Below are 23,162 nucleotides of genomic sequence, written 5' to 3' on the forward strand. Positions count from 1 at the left end.
CGCTATTTTTGGATGAAAGAGTGGAAGAGTGACTGAGGTCAGAGGGATTTGCGAGGAGGGCGGAAGAGGAAGAGAGGAAGGGAACAAGGAGGAAAGGTGGGAGGAGCGTTTGGTATGTCGATAATGTTTTAGTTTTGGGGTTTAAGGAACTTGTGGGGGGAGGGGTTGGGAGGTTCATTTCTGGCGTGGCTGAGGGCATAGGGATACATGAGGGGGAGGGGAATATGTGGGGGTGGGAGGAGGGGTGTTACTTTAAAATTCGAGTCTTATTGTTAAAGTTTTAGCGTCTCGTTGGTGAGGTGATTTCTTGGTAAGCATGGCTTGAGCTGTTTAACACTAAGACTCGAATGTTAAAGTAACCCCCCTCCTCCCAACCTCTCACCTACAAGTTCCTTAACCCCAAAACTAAAACATTATTGATATACCAAACGCCCCCACCACCTTCCCTCTTTGTTCCCTTCCTCTCTCCCTCTTCCGCCCTCCTCGAAAACCCCCTTGACCTCATTCACTCTTCCACTCTTTCATCCCCAAATAGCGACGGCAAAAAAATGGCCTTGTAGCCGAAACAATAATGTAACTTAACAGAAAGATACGGTAATAAAAATAAAACGCATATTTGCTCTACAACAGTATTGAGCACTTTCTTCAGTTTTTATTAATTACCATCTCCACTATATATATATATATATATATATATATATATATATATATATATATATATATATATATATACAGAGGATGAAAGATTAGTAATTGTGAAATTATTAATCAACTTCATAGGGTGAAACATAACAAAATCAGAGGAAGTGTACGATCGTTTCGGAAACGATATCCATTTATTTGTTTAATATTTACAAATAAAATATTGACAAATAAAATACTTTTGCATATTTTCTCTTCGTCAGCACAAAGTAAGATTGAGAGAGACACCAAATTTAGCGTATTGAATTGATTGTGGCTGGTGAATCTAGAAATGTATAAGAAAAAGTGTGTAGCAATAAAAAATAAAATGGAGTCAAGTTCTTTTGTTCACTTATGTGATTGATATTCGATATATTTTCAATTATATTGAATGCAAACGAATATAATGTAATAATGTCTATGTGATACATTGTATATGATGTTTCATTGGTGGGATAAATTTTTTTGCGATTTATATGTTTAATATTCGATATATTTTCAATTATATTGAATGCAAACGAATGCAATGATATAATGTCTATGTGATACAGTTAAACTATTGTATGTGATGTTTCATTGGTGGTTCGACTGTTCTAAAAGTAATCGATGAACAAAATACATGTGCATACCAAAATACGAAAGCTAATTAATACATTGCCAATTTATATTTGCGTCTTTGGTCATTTTGGACGGCTTTCACCAGCTTCTGTCCAGTCAGTTGCTGATTTCGTTTACGATCTGTTCTTTCTTTTAGATAAAAAAAGGATCTGATTATATTAAACATCCGTCCAGTAATACCGTATGAATAAGAAGAGTTTCAAATCTATAATTATCTTCGTTGGATTTTATTCATTCGAAAACCATCAAGTAGATTAAAATAAGAAAGAACTTTACGCTTCGTATATTCTTCTTAACAGTACTTTATAATTAGGATGATTTTTTGTTCGACTTTGGATGGGAAACACGTCATGCTGATTTCCTTCTATTAAATATATGACAATATACACTTAACATGATTCAAACATTTTAATCAATTATTTCTTTTTAGGGATGAAGTTTCGAATTGTTGCAAGCGTTTCGTGAAAAACAATGAGAGAGCGACTCAACGAACGATAATTTGTTAAACATACAACAAGATCAACTGAAACAAATCCAAATAAAAATTATTCAAATTATTTCAAATTTATGTTTTCATTTTTTTTTAGCCGCTAATTAACAAATGATCAAAATTATCGAAAACAAAAAATATTTTCGATTATCGTAATCATTTGTCGTAACTAACACGTATGCTAACTCAACTTTGCGAACAGGTTGTATTTTGATCGGCGATTCTACAGTTCTGCAACGATAATGTAATGTTTTCATCAATGAGTTTCCTGATCCCAAGTGATCGTTCATTTTCAACATTGACGCCATATTACGTACAAATGCCAACAATTTCTTTCTTATTTAAGGATGTAATTAAGATATGAATAAACGTCAAGTATCTTATTTTTTTATCTTACTAAACAAAATAATGACAGTATTAAATCACAGCAGGGATTAATTTCTTTACTTAATATGTGTGGTCGGTGATAATGATATTCTTCTCTATATCTGCTGTAAAAGTCAATCCACAACCATGATGTTTTTATTAATATATTAACGACCTTGCCGTTTCGTAAAATATAGTTAAATATACTTTAATGTATGAAGATTTCGTATTTATTATTATTATATATATAATATAAGTGAAAATGTCTGTCTGTCTGTGTACATTTCCTACCAATCAACTCTGTCAATTTTCGGTCTACAGACTCAAAACTTTACCTACCGAATACTGGAATTTGGGGAAATCTTTTTGATCGGGGTTCGGTCAGAAATTTGGCTGTTATGGGGTCAAAGTTCAACGATTTGACCTTTGAAAACTCTACTAAACTCCTCCGCCAATTTTGTTTCTAAACACTTGAAATTTTAGATATAGATTCTGTGGACATGGAGCAAACTTTATAATTTATTTGATCTCAAAACAATAAATGTTAAGAGGTCAAAGTTGGGGGCAAAGTTTTTAAATATTGACCTTTGCGGTCTCTACCACTCTGGTCTCCGCCAATTTTTGGCCTAAATGTTTATAATTTTACATAAAGTATATTCAGATAAATTGCAAGCTATTTAATTGGTTTTGAGCCGAAAATTTGGCTGCCAAGAGATCAAAGTTAAAAATATTTGATCTTGCGTTCTCTAGCAAACTATTAAACCAATTGTGAGTCCAAACATTTGAAATTATACATAAAGGGTATTCAGACATGCAGCAAACTTTTTAATCAGTTTGGGGCGATCGTTTCGCTGCCAAGAAGTCAAGGTTGAAAGAGTTAACCTTTGAGGAGTCTACCTAACTCCTCCGCCAATTTTGGATGTAAACACTTAGAATTTTAGATGTAGGTTACTTGAGAATGGGTCAAACATTTTAAGTTGATTTGATCCCGAAACAATAAATGTTAAGGGTCAAAATTGGAGTCAAAGTTAAAAAAATTTGACCACGGTCCTTATCAACTTTTCTCTATGGTAGTTAAAGAATATATATATATATATATATATATATATATATATATATATATATATATATATATATATATATATATATATGAAAATAATGAAACTAGTATTCTGACGAGGTAGAGAGTTTTGAAAAAAAGGAACAAAGTTATGTGTTCATCAACGTTTTGTCTTTATTGCAAGAATTTTCCGATTAATCATGTAGACAACTTTCAATAAATAGGGAACGTTGATGAACACGTAACTTTGTTTGTTCCTCTTCTCTCCATCTCTCTCTCTCTCTCTCTCTCTCTCTCTCTCTTACTGTATATGTATGTATATATATATATATATATATATATATATATATATATATATATATATATATATATACACTAGCAGTTCAGCCAGGCTTTCGTCGGACCCTATGTACTGTTCATAACATTACGTGCATATATATTAAACAGTTTCACCTTTGTCCAGGTAGTCTATATCTAAAATTTCAAGTATTGAGACCCAAAATTGGCAGAGGAGTTTGGTAGAGTTGGCAATAGTCTACTGTTTTTCCTTTAACCTCTTGGCAGCCAAATTTCCACCCAAAAACGGATAAAAAAGCTTTCTTTATGTCTAAATACCCTTTATGTAAAATTTAAAATGTTTAGACACAAAATTGGCTGAATAGTTTGTTAGCGACCACAAAGGTCAAATCTTTTGAACTTTGACCTCTTGGAAACCAAATTTTCGGCCAAAACAGATTAAAAAGCTTGCCCTATGGCTGAATACACTTTATGTAAAATTTCATAGGTTTAGACCAAAAATTGGCTGAGTAATTTTGGAGAGACCATAGAGAGCAATGTTTTGTTAACTTTGGCCCCAATTTTGACTCATTAACATTTATTGTTTTGGGCTCAAATCAAATTACAAAGTTTACACAATGTCCAAATAACCCACAGTTAACATTTCAAGTGTTTAGACCCCGAATTGGCGGAAGAGTTAAGTAGAGTTTTCAAAGGTCAAATCGTTGCTTCTGATGCATTAGCTGGGTTTTGGTCTCTGGATCATAGTGACAGGCTAAGGTTTTATTTTGAATATTGTGTAGCGTGGGTTCATATTGGAGACACACATATAACGGGGACCCAGAACAGAGATAACAACGATGATGACAATACTAAGGGAGTGGCATTTACATTCTTGGTACACTATGACGACTGTAATGATAAGTCTTTTATCATCTTATAATACGAAGCAGAGACATTTATGCAAGAGTTCTTTTTAACACAGATAGAGTGGAGGTACATTATTGATGATGGCGGGGACACATTACTTGATTCAAATTTGTACAGCTACATGGTCTTTCCTCCACCCTTTGCCTCTAAGGGCATCAGCTTTACTCTCTGGCCCGCTCTCTCTCTCTCTCCCCCCTCTCTCTCTCTCTGAATGTGAGTGTGACTCTGATTTATGATCCTCTCCCTAACATCGAACGTCCAAGGATGGAATACTGTTGCCACATCTGGAAAGTGTTCGACTGAGCTTCAATCTATGGTCCCCCCCCTCGCAAAACTTTCACAAGAAATACTCGTCTAGCTGTAAACACTATCAATAATTCCCCCCACTCTTTATCTGTGCCTAAACCTAAACGTAGATTCCATGAACAAAGCTTTTTTATTAGAACTGCACGCCTGTGGAATTGTCTTCCGTTTTTCTGCTTTCCGGCTGACTACAATATGGTTGTCTTCAAGTCTAACGTAAATAAGTTCTTGACGAGCCGTTCCATATAAGTTATCAAATTTAACAAATTTTCATTACTAATGATTATTATATTGTCCAATTTCTACTGTACACTCTTTAACCCTTATCCTTGAGTGGCCTCTTGGCCTTGATAATGAGTTGATACCTATGAAAAAAAAAAAAGAAAAAGTCCAATGTGAACAAGTTCTAATTGAATCGTCCCCCTAAGTAATCTAAGTTTCAAAATTCCCACTGTTTACTATGCTAAAATCACAATGACTAATGTATACCTATTAACCCTTATCCTTGAGTGGCCTCTGGGCCTTGATAAGTGGTGACACCCTTGTAAAAAAAAAACCCATTTCGATATATTGAGAATCTACTTTGTTTATGACGTCAGAAGTGTGATGTTAACCAACGTGACTTTATCACGTGGATTTTACATATGTCTGCCCAAACACACTTTTGGTAACCAAAGAATTCCCAATTTTAATTGTTCTATATCTAAACTATTTTCAATCATTATCTATAAACTCGCATTGTCTATTCTTTTAACTGACATATTTAATATCCAATTATTTATAAAAGAATTACAAATTGACTACATTCCGAGGATTTAAATTATCCATTATCTTTTAACACTTGCCTACAACGTTCGACTCTTTTTTAACTTAATGGGTTCAGACTTGTAATTTGCTACATAAACCATAGACATATAAATCATTACACGTGCAAAATTTCAGCTAAATCGGACAACTGAAAGTAGAACAGGAGCGTTATTTATTGAACGATCTTCCATATTTAAGGCATGAAATCACGCCAGGTGGTATTTCCTTGCTTAACAATGTAGTGAAGATATACAATCCCACCAGGCGATTCTTTCTTTACTTAATGAATACAATCACAAAATATGTCATTTTTCTGTAGATAATATGATAGACGTAAAAGATTATATTAGTTAACTATTCTTTAATTACAGATGTAATAAAGCCATCTTTTTAACTTAACCATGCAATGAACATATAAAACAAGGTCAGGTGTAAAATTTATTTCTTAACAATGAAATTAAATTTTGAAACTGTTCAAAGAGCAAGTATATTCTGTAGTAGTTTAATAGTCAGAGAAAATGCCATAACTGACGAAGAGAATGGCGTGGTCTCAGATCAAGAAGATTTTTAACCGTTCCAAGAATGGGTGAAATACCCTCTGAACTTATGATATGACGCCGGAATACAAGAGTTGTGGCACCAAAATTACATTTAACGAAGTTTATTCTGACATGATAATGCTGCACATGTTGGAAAATTCCTTCGGTGAGTAGTTAACTATCAGGATGTCGTCTATATGCTTATAAATTTGGGGGGTTCTGTATTGATATTTATATTAGAAACCCTTTTTTTCTATTTATTAAAGAAGAAAATACTACTTTGTTATATATGGGTGGTGGAATTGCATTCATTTGCAAAAGATCTAGCTAATATTAAACATTCTTTTAAACATTTATTCTTTTAAACATTTATTTTAATTAACCCCCTATTAGTTTTTCGGTTTTCTTATGGGATGATCATCTTTAGTTTATCATTACGTGTAATTATATTCATGCATATCATATTTAAGTGTATTTTACGACCGGGCAATGTCGGGCGGCCTACTAGTATAGCTATATACGAAGTCTAGTGACGGAGTACTACATTCATAAAACGCTAAAAAGTGCGAGCTTCATTATCAGTTTTAGAAGTACCTTAGGTCTAACCAAAATTTTTCAAAAAATCTCATTTAAAAAATATTTTTAAAACGTGCAAAGAACAAGCGAAATCTTGAATAGAGTAGCAATCAGAACCGATAGTTAAGTTCAGCCGAAGAAATCTCCACTAGGAAACTAAACTCTAATTTGGAACTTTGGAATCATATGTAAAGGTGATTATCAAGAACTAGATGAGGGACAAATAATGCTTATCTGGAGTATTTGATCAAAACGAACTCACACGTTTAAAATAAGGTTAACAATTACTAACGAAAGAACGTTAGAAACACTGATCGTTACTTATTCGCCAAATTGCCCAAGAGATTAAGATACGGCAATAATAAAAATAAAACCAGAGCCTGTCACTCTGACCCAGTGACCATGTTAATGTAACGGAAGCATTATACTCATAATCTCCTAATGAGGCAAGAATACAGCCCTCCGCTGTAAAGTTAATACTCAGTTTTTACCTCTTGCCACCCATAAAGTTGTTTTTGAAAGAGAAATGATGATGATGTAGTCTTGATTTCCGAAGTTATGTTATGGCCGAGGGATAAACCTGGATTTTTCTACAAAAACCGTCTGCAGGGTTGCATTAAACGAAAGGGGGTTGTGTAACTCTGGTTGTTTACTATGTAAAGAAAGACTAAGAACTGTGTCAAATTTCGTTGCTCTCCTGTTATGAGTAGTGGGTTGGAGGGCATTACTTATTGAACGTTGCTCTTATATTTTCATATAAAGAATGGTTACCTGGTGTAATGCCATACCTTTATTATATTGTTATGGAAAGAAATGTCATCTGGTGTTGTTATGAAATTTTATTACATCTTCACGTAAAGCATGGTAACCTGGGTGTGATGTATGCATATATTGGGAAAGTGAGGCATCACTTGGGATCAGTAAACACGTTAATAGCATATATATATATATATATATATATATATATATATATATATATATATATATATATATATATATATATATATATGTATATATATTATAAATATTTTACTTGCTTGAAATTCATAATTTAATATATTCCAGAATCAAACTCCATCCTCAGTATGTTGTAATTTTTTCTTTTTTCCTCTTCTTTCTTGCCATGTTGTTAAGCTGGAGGAAGAAAAGTCAGTTGGTAAAGATCTGCACGTTGTCGTTCAGACATACACCAACTTCTAAACATAATAGTAGACAACACATACTTTCAATATAAACAAAAAATATATAAACATATATCAGGATTTCCCATGGGATCCAGCCTATCTCGACGTCTGGCTATAACATACATGAATAGACTGGAACAAGACGCACTACATAATTGGACATCTTCTTCGCGAGATATGTAGATGATATTCTTATCCTAACATCATCTCGTGAGGAAGTTTATAAAATATTAACTTCCAAAATTCCGACTCACATATTAGATTTACCATAGAACACCCAAACACCTCTCACTACTTGATTTTACACTCTACATCACCGAAACAAGTCAAATAAACATCAATTTCTGTTTTTTTTTTAATCCGCCCGCCGGGACCTTTTCATATTTTGGCACTCCCTACCCAAGCAAGAATAGGTTATGCTACAAATGCACGAATAAAACGGACCTAATCACCTTCATTCAAAAATTTCATCAATCCTCAAGCAAAATGGATACCCCACAAAAATCCTACAACATATTAAAAGTCTAACAGAAAACAACCACCCACACTATCCAGCACATGCTTTCTCAAAATACCACATTTTAATGATAGGATAACAACAGTCATATGCGAGACCATTCCCAAAGAACAATTAGACATACAACTTACACACACTGGTACAACATTAAGGCAACACCTATTCAAAACAAAAACTACACCTGGGAACAACAAAATCTTCATTATTTAAGTGACTCATAAAAACACAGGACTATGCGAATGCACATATTTAGAATATCAAATTCAATGTACCATATGCAATGAATCACATATCGGAAGTTCAATCAGACGGTTGCATATCCGGATCAAAGAACAGTACAGCCAAAACTTCGTTTTTTTACAAACACGTGCCTTACAAGCATAACCTCGATAAACATAATTGTTAAAATACTAGAAATTGAAAGAGACCGGGGAAGTCTCAGATTGAAAGAATTAATACTGATCGAAAAATTAAAACCAAAAATAAAACAGAAAAATCCAACAGATTTCTAATAAAGACACAAGCAGACTAATAACTTTCCTTGGACGGCCATATTGCTAACTTTACGTTATGCTGTAGTTCTATTGTTTTTACCATGTTGTTTATTTACTTCATAAATCATATGTTAAAATACGCGGTGAATATATATATATAACAGACACTGACATTTTTGGGTATATAAAAAGTGAAAATTTATTCTCTCCAAAATACTTTTACAGTATGCTATAGAGGGAGAGAGGAAGGGAGGGAGGAAGAGAGATGTTCAGTGGCAAGTGGCTTGTTGCTTCCTCCGCTGCCCCCCCCACGGTTCGTTTTACCCGCATTAATTTGTTTATATTGACACATCTTCACGATTCTCAAATCAAAGCTCATTCCAAGTGCTTGTTTACATCATCGAAAACTTGTTCAGTTAAAGAATGTTGAATTCCAAATCTTTTGTGCATTCTTTCCCATGTTATGATTTCTGATGACATTTCTTGGTTTGAAGACTTGTCAACAATATTTGCGTGTGTGCCCCATATGCGTGTGTGTACAACCAGCAATAATTCCGGTTTTGCCCAGAATACTCCTTTCATTCTTATTTTCAAAATATATACATGAGCTACAATACAACAGCAAGTTTTACCAAGAAACATTGCTTCAATATTAAACGTTTACATAACATTGCTTCAATATTAAACGTTTACATAACATTTTTAATAATGCGTAGTGCCATAAAAGAAAGAAAATCATCGATAAAAGAAAGAAAATCACCTTTTTCATCTTCATGAATGTCTTTTCTCTCAAGTCCACATATAAAAAAATTCAGTCCTTCCTTTTCTTCAATCAATTACATAATATATTTATTTATTCTTTTATTTTCAATGTCTCTCCCGGTGCATAATCTTTGACCATCAACGGTAACCGCGTCGTAATTTTTAAACTAACATCGGCAAATTACATTCGATAAACTCCTGTGTGCTTCTGCTCAAGTTTTTTTTTACATTATTTTTTAAAACTTACTTTAACATTTCCATCTACTCTGATTGAAACGAGAAGCCGTTACTATCTTCCCTAAGTGTCATTCATTGTCCGATCCACGGAGAAAGGCTTTTATTTTCATAATATTAGCATGGTGTCGTGGTGACGTAATTCGACTTAAAAACAGAATACGTTTTTAACCCATCCTATACACCCTCTTTCATCCGTTTACTACCAACTCTCCTAGCCTCTGTTCTATTCCCAGTAATCTCTGTGTCGACTCTTCTTTCTCTCGCCGGACGTGAAATTTTACTGTCTTCGTAGCCACTCACATCCGCGATATTTTCAAATCTTGCCGCCATGATATTTACATCTCCTGACGTCATACTATGCGTCAAGATCCTGCGCTCCGTCAACGGAACGTTAGATTCTTCATCAGAATTCTCCCGTTGATGTTTACTCTTCTGCACTGAAAAACCAGCATCTTCTGATACCGTATCGCTCTCTGAATCACTTGATACCTCCATTGCAGTTTTTCTCAACGGCCTCTCTGCAGTGGAGATCTTCCACTCCTCAATAGACGCTGTCCGGACATCTTCTGTATGCGCCTTAGTTACAGATACATTAATTGATCCTTAATTCTATAAGAGACAGGTCCTGTTTTTCTTTCGATAACTATGTAATAGGGATTCCAGCGTGCATCTAACTTCCCTCTTCTTTGATGCTTTTTGTAATAAACTAAGTCACCAATCATGAATTCTCCCATTTTTTGTATTTTTCTCTGAATTTTCTATCATCTTTTTCCTAGCTTTTCTAATATTGTTTCTAACTAGAGTGAAGGTCCGATGCATGTCTTGCAGAGCGATCTCGTGATGTCCGGCACCATAGTATACTCTACGAGGTCTCAATATATTGTCTAATGGCAGATTAACATCTGTGTTATAGACCAATTAGTATGGCGAGAACTTTGTTGTTTCACTCACATGGAACCTGACAACCGCTAACATTTGATTTATATGAATATCCCATGACTATTCATTGTTCCCATCCTCTTTGCTAAGACATCATGCAGAGTTCTATGGAATCTTTCAATTTTCCCATTACTCTGAAAGTGATAGGATGATGTGGTCACATGATGTACATTAAGGTCTTCTAATGCCTTCTTCATCACTTCATTTATATTTTGAAGCCCGTTATCTGTTAAAAGCTGAAGTGGTGCCCCGAACATGGGAAAAATCTCGTCAATTAACAGATGTACCATTGTTTCTGCTTTCTTATTAGGGACCGCAAAAGCATCCGACCAACCACTATACATATCTATGAATGTTGCTATGTACTGCTTACCCAAAAGACTCTTTGGGTAGGGCCCAGAAACGTTCAATGTCAATTTTGCAAAAGGAAATGGAGGCAAATCGCACTCCTCATTTGAGGTTGTTGATTTTTCAAATCTGTGGTTTGGTACGGAATATGTGTTCGTTTACCTCCTTTAATAAACAAGGCTAAAAATATTTTTGTTTAATAGCGTGAAACGCCTTTTCCACGCCCATGTGATCATTATCATCGTGATAATGGGCTAACAATCTTTTCCTAGGATGCGACGGTACATATAATCTAATCAATAGTTCATCGTCAGGTTGCGACAAACAGTACACGACTTCGTCCATTACTATATGATTCTTTGGTTTCATTTTGGATGATTTACTGTTTTTTATTCGCATCTTTAAATAAAAAAAAATCCTTATCATCTTCCTGTTCCCTAATTAATTCTATACCCAATAACGTGGGTGGTTCGTACTTTATCGATGAGTCCTCAGCATCCTTATATGATAGACACTCTTTCGGCTCAAAGAGATTAGAGTTTATCGCACTAACAAGATAGTTTCTATTATCCATCTCTACTAAGGGATCATCATTGTCCCGACTCGAATCCATAGATCGTGACAAACGATCCACACAAACGTTGTATTTCCCCTTCAGCTACTGTATGGTACAATTATAGCCAGTCATATCGAATCCATAGATCGTGACAAACGATCCACACAAACGTTGTATTTCCCCTTCAGCTACTGTATGGTACAATTATAGCCAGTCATATCGAATCCATAGATCGTGACAAACGATCCACACAAACGTTGTATTCCCCCTTCAGCTACTGTATGGTACAATTATAGCCAGTCATATCGAATCCATAGATCGTGACAAACGATCCACACAAACGTTGTATTTCCCCTTCAGCTACTGTATGGTACAATTATAGCCAGTCATATCGAATCCATAGATCGTGACAAACGATCCACACAAACGTTGTATTTCCCCTTCAGCTACTGTATGGTACAATTATAGCCAGTCATATCGAATCCATAGATCGTGACAAACGATCCACACAAACGTTGTATTTCCCCTTCAGCTACTGTATGGTACAATTATAGCCAGTCATATCGAATCCATAGATCGTGACAAACGATCCACACAAACGTTGTATTTCCCCTTCAGCTACTGTATGGTACAATTATAGCCAGTCATATCGAATCCATAGATCGTGACAAACGATCCACACAAACGTTGTATTCCCCCTTCAGCTACTGTATGGTACAATTATAGCCAGTCATATCGAATCCATAGATCGTGACAAACGATCCACACAAACGTTGTATTTCCCCTTCAGCTACTGTATGGTACAATTATAGCCAGTCATATCGAATCCATAGATCGTGACAAACGATCCACACAAACGTTGTATTTCCCCTTCAGCTACTGTATGGTACAATTATAGCCAGTCATATCGAATCCATAGATCGTGACAAACGATCCACACAAACGTTGTATTTCCCCTTCAGCTACTGTATGGTACAATTATAGCCAGTCATATCGAATCCATAGATCGTGACAAACGATCCACACAAACGTTGTATTTCCCCTTCAGCTACTGTATGGTACAATTATAGCCAGTCATATCGAATCCATAGATCGTGACAAACGATCCACACAAACGTTGTATTTCCCCTTCAGCTACTGTATGGTACAATTATAGCCAGTCATATCGAATCCATAGATCGTGACAAACGATCCACACAAATGTTGTATTTCCCCTTCAGCTACTGTATGGTACAATTATAGCCAGTCATATCGAATCCATAGATCGTGACAAACGATCCACACAAACGTTGTATTTCCCCTTCAGCTACTGTATGGTACAATTATAGCCAGTCATATCGAATCCATAGATCGTGACAAACGATCCACACAAACGTTGTATTTCCCCTTCAGCTACTGTATGGTACAATTATAGCCAGTCATACGTAAAGCTCACGTCTGTATCTTCCTATTCTGTATTGATGAGTTCAACAAATATTCTAGGGGTCTATGACCTGTAAAGATGGTGAACGGTGCAGTATTCAACTAGTGGTTTAATTTATTAAGGCCACAGTGTATCACATATGCTTCCTTTTCTATCGTTGGCCATCTCGGCTGGGCGTTACTTAGCTTATGAGATAAGAAAAATAAATTGGGGTTTCTACCCCTTTACACTCTTTCTCTTTGTCTCTCTATCTCTCTTATGTCTGTCTGTCTGTCTATCTGTCTCTCTCTGATCATAGATCATTTGTGACAAATATGCCCCAATTGAATAAGCGGAGGCATCTGTATCGGGATATGCCAGTATTACCATGTCTGCGAGCTTCGTGTTTAGACTGTCAAAGGCAGACGGACACGCGTCGTCACATTGAAAACGCGCACACTTCCTCATCAACCGGACTAACGGCTCGGCGTTGATTTTATAGATTTGACTTTGTCCAGGCCTGGCTGTATACCTCTCTCACTAACCTTGAAACCTAGATACTGTATTTCTTTTTTAAAGACCTCACACTTCGTGGCTTACAACCTGAGGTTGTGCTTGTGTAACATCCCTAATACCTTATTAATATGTTTTAAATGGTCTTCCGTCGTATTGGAGAATATTAGTATGCCATCTAAATACGATAATGCAAATTCTTCTTTTCCTTGTAAAACTATGAACATTAATTACTAGAAGACCTCGGGGGCGTTCGTTAATCCGAACGGCATTACGTTAAAGTGAAATAACCCCCGATGACAGGTGAACGCTGTTTTCTTTTTATCGTTCTTATTCAATTTAACCTGCCAGTAACCTGATTTTAAGTCTAATTTCGAGAAATATTTTGCGGACCAAAGCGAGGATAAAATATTGTCTATAACTGGTATTGTTCGAGCATTCTTCTTCGTGATTTTATTCAATGCTCTAAAGTCTACACAAAATCTCTTGCTACCATCTTTCTTTTCTACTAATACTATAGGGAAAGTCCACGGGCTGTTTGACCTTTCAATTACTTCTGCCCGCATCATTTCATCTACTGCCGAGTCTACCATTTTCCTTTGCTTTAGCGGTGATCGATACGGTCATTTGCATATGGGCTCCTGCATTCCAGTATCAATACGCATCTCTACTGTATCGGTTCTGCCCAAATCCTTGTCCTCCGTAACGAACAAATCCCTATTCCGCTTTAGCAATCTATCGATCTCTAACTTGAATTCTTCAGGTACATTTATTTCTTTCAAGTTTTCATCAGAAATCTTATTATCTTTTATCATGGTAATCTCAGTAATGCTACCAGCCGCACTACACTTAGCTATCGGACAACCCCTTCTTAAAGTGACCGTTTGATTTGTATTATTCATTATAAGCAACGGAAACCTATTAGACTTGTTAATTTTCACCACCGCATTAGCCACTGAAATTCAACTAAGATTCGCTGCTTATTTACTCTATCTCATATTTCAATCCCTGATCGTTAGTAAAACCGGCATGAGCATTGCATGTATGTAGATACTGTGGTTTTAACGTTATTTTATCGGCCAGTTTAACTATTGTTGAAATATGAGTATCTTTTTTTTTTTAACTCTATACGTTCGTTTTCTAACCTTATTGCATCTAAATCAAAATACATTCTCACCCGATTTTGCCTAAGTCAATCACGGCCTAATATTACGCTTCTGGTGAGATTTTTCACGCTAAAGAATTGATGTTTTACAGACTGGCTTCTTATCCCTATTCTTAGCCGTGGGAGACCTTCTATATTTAATGGAGACCGATTTGCTATCCTTAAATTTACCGCTTATTTCCTTCTTAATTCAGGCTCCTATCTCAATATATTAAAAATACTACTATTTATTAGCGAAACAATTTTCCCCCTCTAACCTAACCGTAATGAAATTTGTAGCGCCCCTTATACCGATTACGTGCGTCGGCAATTTCTTTTTCCGTTCGGCGGGTGTCGTACAAACGGGGCTCCTTCTTTTCCCTGGATACATTGACTGCAGTTTCTCCACATGTGACCCTATTTACCACAGTAGAAACACCTCATGACTTGCCGATATTTTCTTTTTCTCTACTTTTATAAAACAGGCCCCTACCTTTTATTCGGTTCTCTCTTTTCCGTTTATTGCCGTATTTTGGGGAACTGACTGGACCCACTTGAATTCGCCATGTAGTTTGACAAAACTCCATGGGTTCGTCTTCATATTCAAGACTTGCATTAAGCCGGATCTTTCATTTTACTTCTGATAAGGCTGAAGATCATGCGGCTCATGCCACATTCCGCCACCCTAACATCTCGATCTCGGGGGCCTTCTATATATATATATATATATAACCCTACTACCTGCTTGGTATCTATTTCCTTATTTGCGTCTATTCCACTATATGACTCCTTTGTTAAACGTAGTATCCTCTACAAATAATCTTGGATACCCTCCGATCTACCTTGTCATATATTAGCTAATTCTATTATATGCGCATTGGGATTTGTGACAACTCTTCAATTCTTCCCATGTTAAATGCGCATTGTTTATTGTTAATCTATTAATATATTGGCCGACCAGGCCCCTTGTGGTCAAAAGAGCTGCTTGACATTTTTCTTCATCCGTAGCTCCTGCCACCTTAAAATATCTTTCTAAGTCATCTTACGACAACTTGTATCCACTATCCTCTCTCTTCTCTAGCGGTTTTATCTTTGTTAAAATTGTGATCGAAACCGAACTAACCGCTTTTCTCAGCTCCGTTGTAAAGCCTGAATTAAACGGGAATATATTTAATGCTCCATTATATATACATAATTATTTCTTAATCACCTATTTAATAGTATAAAATAAATGAAATAAATTACAAGGTAACAATTTTTATGTATCTGCCTTACTTAAAAAATGCTAGGTTTATTTATGGTGTCTTTTATATATATATATATAAAAAAAACACCCAATGTTTTGCTGATGAGGAGACTTTGTTTAAAAAAAAACTATATGTCAAAATTATTGTCCATGACTTAATGTCTATCGCAATAACATCATTTCCGAAACGATCGTACAAATTATCGACTTTGTTGTGTTCCTTCTTATGAAACAGATTTATAATTTTAATTTTAACTTTAAATTATCAAACACATTACTATATATATATATATATATATATATATATATATATATATATATATATATATATATATATATATATATATATATATGAAAAATAAAACATGTATAAATACATTTGAAACCAAAACTGCAACGCGAATTTTTTTTCTAAAATAAACAGGTGTTTATTTTTAGAGAGATATATTTCGGAGTAAGACTCCTTTATCAATCTTTTTCTTTTTCTCTTCTTCCACGACATGATGTAGTGGGAGATAGTTGGATGAAGAGTCCACGTGATGTTGTTAACTGCGGGGTTTTTATGATAGATATAGACGGATAGGTGACGCGTGGTCGCGCATTTTATACACACACACACACACACACACACACACACACACACACACACATATATATATATATATATATATATATATATATATATATATATATACTAGCAGTTCAGCCCGGATTTGCTCGAGCCCTATGTACTGTTCATAATTTGATGTCATGTATATATATATATATATATATATATATATATATATATATATATATATATATGAAAAGTTTGACTTATGTCCAAGTAACCTATACATAATATTTAAAGTGTTTAGACCAAAAATTGGCGGAGGAATTTGGTATTTGTCGGGCGAGCTTCAAAACGATACTGATCTTGCGAATATCCGTCGACTCTGTCGAAAGTTTTAGGCAGACATGCAAACATACATACATACATAGATTTATATATTTTAGCTCAAATTTTCGACCTAAACCGATTAAAAAGCTTGCCCTATCTCTGAATACCCTTTATGTAAAATTTCAAATGTTTAAATCAGAAATTGTCTGAGTAATTTGGTAGAGACCGCAGAGGTCAAATTTTTCTTTTAACTTTGACTCTTATTATGACCCTTTAACATTTATTGTTTTGGGCTCAAATCAAGTTATTAAGTTAGATCCATGTCCAAGTAACCTATATCTAAAATTTCAAGTGTTTAGACCCCCAAATTGACGGAGGAGTTTTGTAGAGTTCTCAAAGGTCAAATCGTTGAATTTTGACCCCTTAACAGCCAAATTTCTGGCCGAAAACGGATTACTAAGATTTTCCCAAATCTCAGTACCATGTATATCAAATTTCGAGTCTGTAGACTGAAAATTGGCAGAGTTATTGTGTAGGGAACGTACACAGACAGAATCCCAGACAGACAGACAGACAGACAGACAGACACTTTCACTTTTAGAGATATATAGACTGCTCTGGCTCTGTTAATAACTTCATATACAGATGTATATCTATATATTAATTAATAAGTTAATAACTTTATACGTATATGTATATATTTATTATAAGTTTGTACTTATGTACAGGTAACCTACATTTAAAATTTCTAGTGTTTAGACTAAAAATTGGCGGAGGAGTTTGGTAAAATTTTCAAAGCTCAAATCGTTGAACTAGACATTCAAATTTCTGGCCAGAAACCGATTAAAAGGATTTTCCCAAATCTCAATAATGCTGTTTTCAAATCTCGAGTCTTTAGAATAAAAATTGACAGAATAGTTTGCTAAGGAAATGTACACATGTAAACAATATTACTTTAATAGATATAGTAGATAGATTAATTCACTATTAATCTCAAACCCAAAATTATTTGCTACTAATTTACTATTATTATTAAATCCAAACTTATTTACTATTAATTCACTAATTATCTCAACCCAAAATTATTTACTATTGCTCTCAACTCCAAACTTACGAGGGGCGTGCAATAAGTAATGTCCCTGATCCCACTTTCCATAGCAGTAGAGCAACGAAACTTGGCACAGTTATTAGTCTTTCTCTACATAGGAACCACATAGAGTTATGCAGTTGTCCCATCGTTTGATGCAGCTCTGGAGACCGTTTTTGTAGAACACCCAGGTTGGTCCTCCAACCAGGACGTGACTTCAGAAATCAAGGCTGCATCATCTGGGAAACGCTTTCCTTTCAAAAACAACTTCATGGCTGGTATGCATTACTTATTGCACGCCCCTCGTATTAACTATTAATTCACTATTAATTTAAAACCCAAAATTATTTGCTATTAATTAACTATTTTTTCAACTCCAAACTTATTTACTATTAATTCACTATTAATCTCAAACCCAATATTATTTGCTATTAATTTACTATTACTCTCAAATCCAAACTTATTTACAATTCACAATTAATCTTAAACCCCAAATTATTTGCGACTTATTTACTATTACTCTAAACTCCAAATTTAATTACTCTTAATTCACTATTAATCTCAAACCCAAAATTATTTGCTATTAATTCCCTATTAATCTCAACACCAACATTATTTACTACTGTTCGGTTTTGCTCGACCCCTTTGTACCCTTCAAAACTTGCCCTATGTGTGAATATACTTTTATGTAAAATTTCAAATGTTTAGACCCCAAATTGTCTTAGTAATTTCGTAGAGAAAGAGGAAGTAAATTTTTGAAAACTTTGACCCCAATTTTGACCCCTTAACATTCATTGTTTTAGTTTCAAATCAAAATAAAATGTTTGACCCATGTCCAAGCTACCTACATTTAAAATTTCAAGTGTTTATACCCAAAATTGACGGGAGAATTTGGTAGAATCTGCAATGGTCAACTCTGTAAACTTTGACCTTTTGGCAGTCAAAATTTCGCCTCAAAACTGATTAGAAAGCTTGCTGCATGTCTGAATACCCTTTATGTAAAATTTCAAATGTTTAGACCCAAAATTCGCTTAATAGTTTGCTAGAGATCGCAAAGGTAAAATCTATTGAACTTTGACCTCTTATTAGCCAACGTTTCGGGTAAAAACAAATTAGAAAGCTTACCCTATGTCTGAATACACTTTTTGTAAAATTTCAATTGTTTAGACAAAAATTTGCCTGAGTAATTTCGTAGAGACCGCAGAGGACAATCTTTTAACCTTCGACCCTAATTATGACCCCCTTAACATTTATCGTTTTGGGCTCAAATTAAATTATAAAGTTAGGCCCATGTCCAAGTAACCTATATCTAAAATTTCAAGTGTTTATACCCAAAATTGACGGAGGAGTTTGGTAGAATTCTCAAAGGTCAAATCGTTGAGCTTTGACCCCTTGACAGCATAATTTCTGGCCTAAAATCGATTGAAACGATTCTCCCAAATCTCAATACCCCTTATGTCAAATTTCGAATCTATAGCCCAAAAATTGACAGAGTTATTTGGTAGGGAAATGTACACAGACAGACAGACAGACAGACATTTTCACTTTTATAGATATACTAGCATTTCAGCCCAGCGTTGCCCGGGTGTTTGGATGTATATGTTGAGCAAAAAAAAAAAAGTGGTAGTAGGAAGACAGGCTTGAACCTGTACCGCGAAGGAGGAAAAGAACGGGAAAAAACCTGACGTCTTTGCCGTTACGACCATCGCCAAACCGAAAGTCACGTTGGTTTAAATTAAGGCTAGACAATCGAAAGAGAGGATGACTTTCAAAAGTATCGGCGAAAAAAGTGACCCCCCCTCTGTAGTAAAGTGCCCAGTTTAAGGTGAAGATATTAATGTTTTTAACCAATTTTTCGATATTTGTCGTGCGAAAGGTCAAACTTACAAAACGATACTGATCTTGTAAAAATCCGTCGAATCTGTCGAAAGTTTTAGGCAGACATGCAAACATACATACCTACATACATTTATATATTAGTAACTAAAAAAATTTCGACCCAAACCGATTAAAAAGCTTGCCCTATCTCTGAATACCATTTATGTAAAATTTCAAATGTTTAGACCAGAAATTGTCTGAGTAATTTGGTAGAGACAGCAGAGGACAATTTTTTTTTAACTTAGACCCCTATTATGACCCTTTAACATTTATTGTTTTGGGCTCAAATCGAGTTATTATGTTAGATCTATGTCGAAGGAACCTATATCTAAAATTTCAATTATCTATACCCAAAATTGACGGAGGAGTTTTGTAGAGTTCTCAAAGGTCAAATCGTTGAACTTTGACTCCTTAACAGCCAAATTTCTGGCCGAAAACCAATTACAAAGATTTTCCCAAATCTCGGTACCCTGTATATGTATATTTCGAGTCTGTAGACGGAAAATTGGTAGGGTTATTGTGTAGGGAAATGTACACAGACAGACACACAGACAGGCAGACACTTTCACTTTTATATGTATGTATATATATATATATATATATATATATATATATATATATATATATTAATACTGGCAAAAGTACACGTCGTTGACTGGGTTTAAAACAGCCTACACAAAATGGACTTTGATTTATGAAAGTATGAAATGGAAGGGTTGTAAAGAGATAGCTTCGAATTTGGGGGTATCAAAACCAAAGCAAAATATGTGGAAGTAAAAATAAAATAGATAAACCCCATGATTCATTATACCATACCTGTTCACACTGAAACACTTATCACAATATTCTGTGGATCTATATTAAAAAACCTCGTTTAACTTTGTGAGATATTTACATTCTATGGAGGTCAGGCGCGAACGAACATCCCATAATTTTATTATACCATATTTCTTCAAACTGAAACATAATTATCAAAGTATACTTACGCAGATAGATATGAAAAGTCTTTATTAAAGTTTGTGCCTATTTCCATTCTATGGAGGCCAGGCGCGAACGCAGACCCCATCATTTTATTATACCATCCTTATTTAAGTTAAAACATACTTATCAAAGTATTCTTATAGACATCTATATCAAAAACACTTGTAAACGTTTTTTTTTATTTTAAATTTTTTTTTATTTCCATACTTTGTGAACCAGACGCGAACGCAGACCCCACAATTTTAATGAACTACCGTCCTACCAGATCAAACATACCCATTCCTGTGTCTCGATACATCTTCTATAATTATATGTAATCAGTTTTTTAAAATAGTCAACCATATAGGAGCCTATTCGTGACCACACACACACACACACACACACACACACACACACACACACACACACACACACGCACACGCACACACAGACATTTAGTTTTATATATATATAGCGGCACTGATGAGTTGTGATACAACGAAACAGGACTGTATGTCGATGACTACAAATATATATATATATATATATATATATATATATATATATATATATATATATATATTATATATGTGTGTGTGTGTGCGTGTATATATATATATATATATATATATATATATATATATATATATATATATATTCAGAACAGAAATACGTATGAAATACACTGCTGATCAAAAATTTAAGATCACTTACAAATTATTAAAAAGAAACCCTTTTTTAATATAGTTATTCCAACAGGATAATGCTACAATCCACACTGCAAGACGGATCCTGAGCTTTCTACAAGAAAATGGAGTCCATCTCTTGGGACATCCTGCATGCTCACCGGACTTGAACCCAATTGAAAATGTTTTGGGATGGATGACAAGAGAGGTTTACTGAAATGGCAAACAATATTCAACAAAAAATGAACTTCGTGAAGCCATCTTCAGAAACTGGAGCAGGATCCCCCGTATCTTAATGGAACCCCTTATTTCTAGCATGTCCCAAAGAATGTTTGAAGTCATCAAAAGCAGTGGAGGTAGAACTCACTATTGTTTTATTGTTGAATGGTTTCATACACTTTTCATACACTTTTTGTACAATTTAATAGATTTTTAGTCTCTGGTTTATAATTTTGATCATGTGTAAAAAGCCTAATTTGATAAAAATGTAAATTTTTAAATAAATCTTTGGGATGTAGCTTTTTGTTTCCATAACCTTTTAGATTGCAGTATTTATAGCCTTAAGTCGGAAGAGTTTAAAATCTATCCTTAAAAAATTTTTTTTTTTAAATATGTTTTAAGTGGTATTAAATTTTTGATCAATGCCACTTACCTTTGTTTTTCTTTCTTTTCCGGCTTCTTTTTTTCTTCAAATGACCCGTTCTTCGTTGTGTTTTCTTGGTCTAGTTCGTTCTTTCATTCTTGCAGAATAAAAATGGTCACGGACACCAAAACCGGTCTGTTACGTTATGCTGTAGTTCTATTGTTTTTACCGAGTCGTGCATTTACTTCATAAATCATGTGCCAAAATACGCGGCGAATATGTATAACAGACACTGACAATTTTGGGTATATAAAAAATGACAATTAGTCTCTCCGAAATACTTACACAGTATGCTAGAGAGAGAGAGAGAGAGAGAGAGAGAGAGAGAGAGAGAGAGAGGGAGAGAGAGAGAGAGATGTCCAGTGGCAAGTCTTCATCCGCTGCCTTTTTCTTCTCTGTCCGTTTCACCCGCATTTATTTGTTTATATTGATATATCTTCATGATTGTCAAATCAAAGCCCATGTTATTTCTGATGACATTTCTTGGTTTGAAGACTTGTCAACAATATTTGCGTGTGTGCATCCAGCTCTATATGCGTGTGCATGCAACCAGGAATAATTTCGGCTTTTCCAGAATACTATTCAACACTAATTTCCACAGATACTTAATTCCATACTAAACAATTAACGTAATTTTAAAAACATGCCTTATAAGATTTAAGCAAACTAATTACTTTCCTTAGACTATGATATAATTATTTCCCTTAGATTAGAAAATTTAAACAGAAATACATAATAGATTTGAAAATATATTGAAAAGCTAAAAAATGGAATCACCTTCCCTTAACAATTAACGTAATTTTCAAGCTTAAAAAATAAAAACTGCGTCCAGAACATAAGTTTAAACATAATAGTCACTTGAGTTAAACCAATGTCTACAGCATAAGGAATGGATGTCCATTGCTACCTTTGAAAATGGGAGCTGTTGTCGAAAATATTTGGACATAAGTACCATCTGCAGTCGAAATATACTACCTATCATCAGGTAAATAAATAAAAAAATATTATTTAATTATTTATTATTGAAGAAATTAGTACGG

General features: G+C 34.6%; 1 protein-coding gene across 1 annotated transcript in view; it reads left to right on the forward strand.

The window, feature by feature from the left end:
- Positions 1–1,856, forward strand: part of LOC145291410 (uncharacterized) — a 64,922-nt gene extending 63,066 nt beyond the window's left edge. Inside the window, exon 4 of the mRNA XM_080137216.1 lies at positions 1,730–1,856. Coding sequence (XP_079993342.1) covers positions 1,730–1,735 — 6 coding nt within the window. The 3' untranslated portion in view covers positions 1,736–1,856. The remainder of the gene's footprint in view (positions 1–1,729) is intronic.
- Positions 1,857–23,162: the final 21,306 nt, after the last annotated feature.

This window comes from Euprymna scolopes, chromosome 12 (genome assembly GCF_053919585.1).
Source record: "Euprymna scolopes isolate OS-2025 chromosome 12, ASM5391958v1, whole genome shotgun sequence".
NCBI lineage: Eukaryota > Metazoa > Mollusca > Cephalopoda > Sepiida > Sepiolidae > Euprymna > Euprymna scolopes.